Here is a 2,632-nt window from a genome sequence, read left to right on the forward strand (position 1 = left end):
AAAAAACCAAAAAAACTCATGCGACATTGAGAGATGAAGTGCATGTGTCAATTGGGTAGAGGCAATGTAAGAATTTGCCGAGAAAGTCAAAGCAATAAATAGAGATTGAAAGAGTCAAACCCCATCTCCCACAATCACGCATGGTTTTACAGCCGTGAAATTTGTGTTACAAGGGAAGAGCAGCAAACACAAAGAAACAGAGAGGGAGGGCAAAAAAACAAAAAAGCGGAGAGTGCAAATGCATTGCAGTCTCCCTTTTTTGGATCTCTCAGAATAAAATAAGAAACAATTAATAATTGATATCCAACACACCCTTTTCTTCCATTTGACGATTGATATATGTATCTAATATCCTAGACCTAAAAATCGTGTGTTTCTGCTAAAAATCTTGCCATGGAAAATGCTAGCCGCGTTCGAGCATTTTCATCTCCTGAATTGCTACCGCTTCCAACAAGCTCTACTGATCAACGGCCAGAAGATTATAGCTTAGAAGGTGATTGCATTTTCCTTTTCCTTTTCTTCCTTCTTGCTTCTGCTGATCAAGAGAATTAAATAGATCCATCATGACATGCCACTAGATCATAGATATTGGAAGGAAATAAATTAAGAAATATCCAGCTGCTTTAAAGCTTTTGCATTCATGTATGGTATATAGCGTGGTAAACTAATGAAAAAAAAAAATGATTAAGAGAGTTTCCCATGAGGCTTCGTATTTGCAATTAGCAGCATGCATCGAGCTATTTTTCTTTGTTGGGTAGAAGTAACATGTTCTTCCTATTTGTACATAAATTTCTTCTTCCGGTATAGGTGTTGCAACAAATGTGAAGCTACTATTAAAACTAATCCAGGATCAAAACGAAGCTAGCACAAAAGACAACGATGACCGTAAAATGCGAAGGTTCGCTGGAATGGTGTCCATTCTGGATGATGTTAAACTCCGAATCCAAAAATCTCAATCTGGCGAGAAGAAGGCACCTCAGCTTAGGCGGTGCAACACGGATCTTAGACGGAGTCAAGCTCCAGCAGACAAGAAACCGCAAGAATCTGTAGGTGACGAGAAAGAGCGGTTAAGGAAGCAGCTAAATGCAAGCATGGCGGCTCGAAAGAGCCTAGAAATGATGTGTTCAAGCTTGGGAAAGGAAAAGGAAATTATGGCAGCAGAGATTGCTAGAAAAGTTCATGAATTGAATGAAGCGGAGGAGCTGGTCAATGACCTCAAAGCCCAAAATGAGACATTGATGGCAAAACTTCAAGCTCGTGCCCCGCAGAAGAAAAGCAGCAATAGCGGAGGAGAAGCTCAAGGAAATGCAGCACTTCAGGAGCGTAACCGGACGCTTTCAGAGCAACTCCTCAAGTCCCTTGATAGCTGTCGATCTTTAAAGAGAAAATACAAAGTTGCAAAAGAGGAAAACAGAGGAATTTGCGCTACAATGGATGTGATTAAGATGGAAGTAGGTGCTGGGCTTGAAAACATACGTAGCTTTAGGAGCAGAGTGGCCATAAGCAAAGATATTGAGGAGGAGATTTCAGCATTGGAGCAAATGTTTGAGGGTTTTGATATGAAGATCTCAAAACACAGGGACATTGAATGTGCTAAACCAAAAGCTGCGATCAATACTAGCAAGCCTCCTGTTCTTGAATAATATGAAGAAGAAACGATGTTTTATTTTCCCCAGAGGAAGACAAAACTCTTAGGTATCTTCAATTATTTATAATGAGGGAAGCAGTTGTATCATATCCAAGTAGACATGATTAGTGATGTTGCTCAACTGTCCATGTGCAATTGCCTGATTCAGTTTTCCAGTGTATACACTCCCTAAACAGCTGTGCAATTCCAAAAGTGTTTTTTTGTTTTTTGCTGTGTCTTGAGTCGCAGGATCTAAGCTCTTAGAATAAGTTCTTAAGGTTTCTGATGCATCTCATTGTAATGGATCCCGTTATTGTGTAAGCAATTCTCTACATATGTTCAATAATTATTAATTAATGCTCTTAGTGTTGAATGTTGAACTTGTTTTGTGAAAGGTAGTAGTATCATGACTAAACTTGAATAATTCAGTTAAGAATATTGAAGATCAACCACAACAGTTGACTTTACAAGAACAATAAGAACAAAATAATGAGGAAGAGTTCCAGGTTGCACCTTCTTTACCTCCTGGCTGATAGTACAACTGGATCCTAAAGTTCAGTTCCACGGAAGACAAAAAGCATACAGGAGATATACGATGTCACACAAAGAATTAATCTTGATAATGCTAGCATACTTTATTTGTTTGCAGGTGATGATTCTATTACATTTGAAAAAGCTTCCCAGCAAGCTAGATGGAAGAAGAAGGAGGTAAGTGCGGGATCTAACATAACTTCCTAAGGACACAAGGTAATTGGAGTCAAATGGGTATTTAAAACTAAAACAAATGCAAAAGGACAAGTAAAGACAAGTTACAAGGTTTGAAACTAAAAGGAGGAATTGATTGGGTCAATTCTAGAAGTTTTGATTAATAAGTTGTAAATTTATTAAACTAGATATTCATATACTGTTTAGATCATATCTGAAGTTATATATGAGATTTTATTGCGATTCTAGTTATGATAAAAACTAGATATTTTATGCTTTTCATCAATATTTAGTAGGTCT

The 2,632-nt window shown here is 37.7% G+C and overlaps 1 protein-coding gene across 1 annotated transcript; it reads left to right on the plus strand.

The window, feature by feature from the left end:
• The first annotated feature begins 249 nt into the window (after positions 1-249).
• On the plus strand, positions 250-1,931 carry LOC118049599 (uncharacterized). Its single transcript, XM_035059634.2, has 2 exons — positions 250-493; positions 808-1,931. The coding sequence occupies exons 1-2, from the start codon at positions 394-396 to the stop codon at positions 1,641-1,643; spliced, it is 936 nt and encodes a 311-aa protein (XP_034915525.1). The 5' UTR covers positions 250-393; the 3' UTR covers positions 1,644-1,931.
• The last annotated feature ends 701 nt before the right edge of the window (positions 1,932-2,632 follow it).

The sequence above is a fragment of the Populus alba genome, chromosome 11, assembly GCF_005239225.2.
Source record: "Populus alba chromosome 11, ASM523922v2, whole genome shotgun sequence".
NCBI classification, from domain to species: domain Eukaryota; kingdom Viridiplantae; phylum Streptophyta; class Magnoliopsida; order Malpighiales; family Salicaceae; genus Populus; species Populus alba.

Bases quoted from the DNA above. Each gene is read 5' to 3' on its own strand.
- LOC118049599 (XM_035059634.2), top strand. From the start codon at position 394: ATGGAAAATGCTAGCCGCGTTCGAGCATTTTCATCTCCTGAATTGCTA. The intron at 494-807 runs GTGATTGCATTT...CTTCCGGTATAG, and splicing joins AGAAGATTATAGCTTAGAAG to GTGTTGCAACAAATGTGAAG.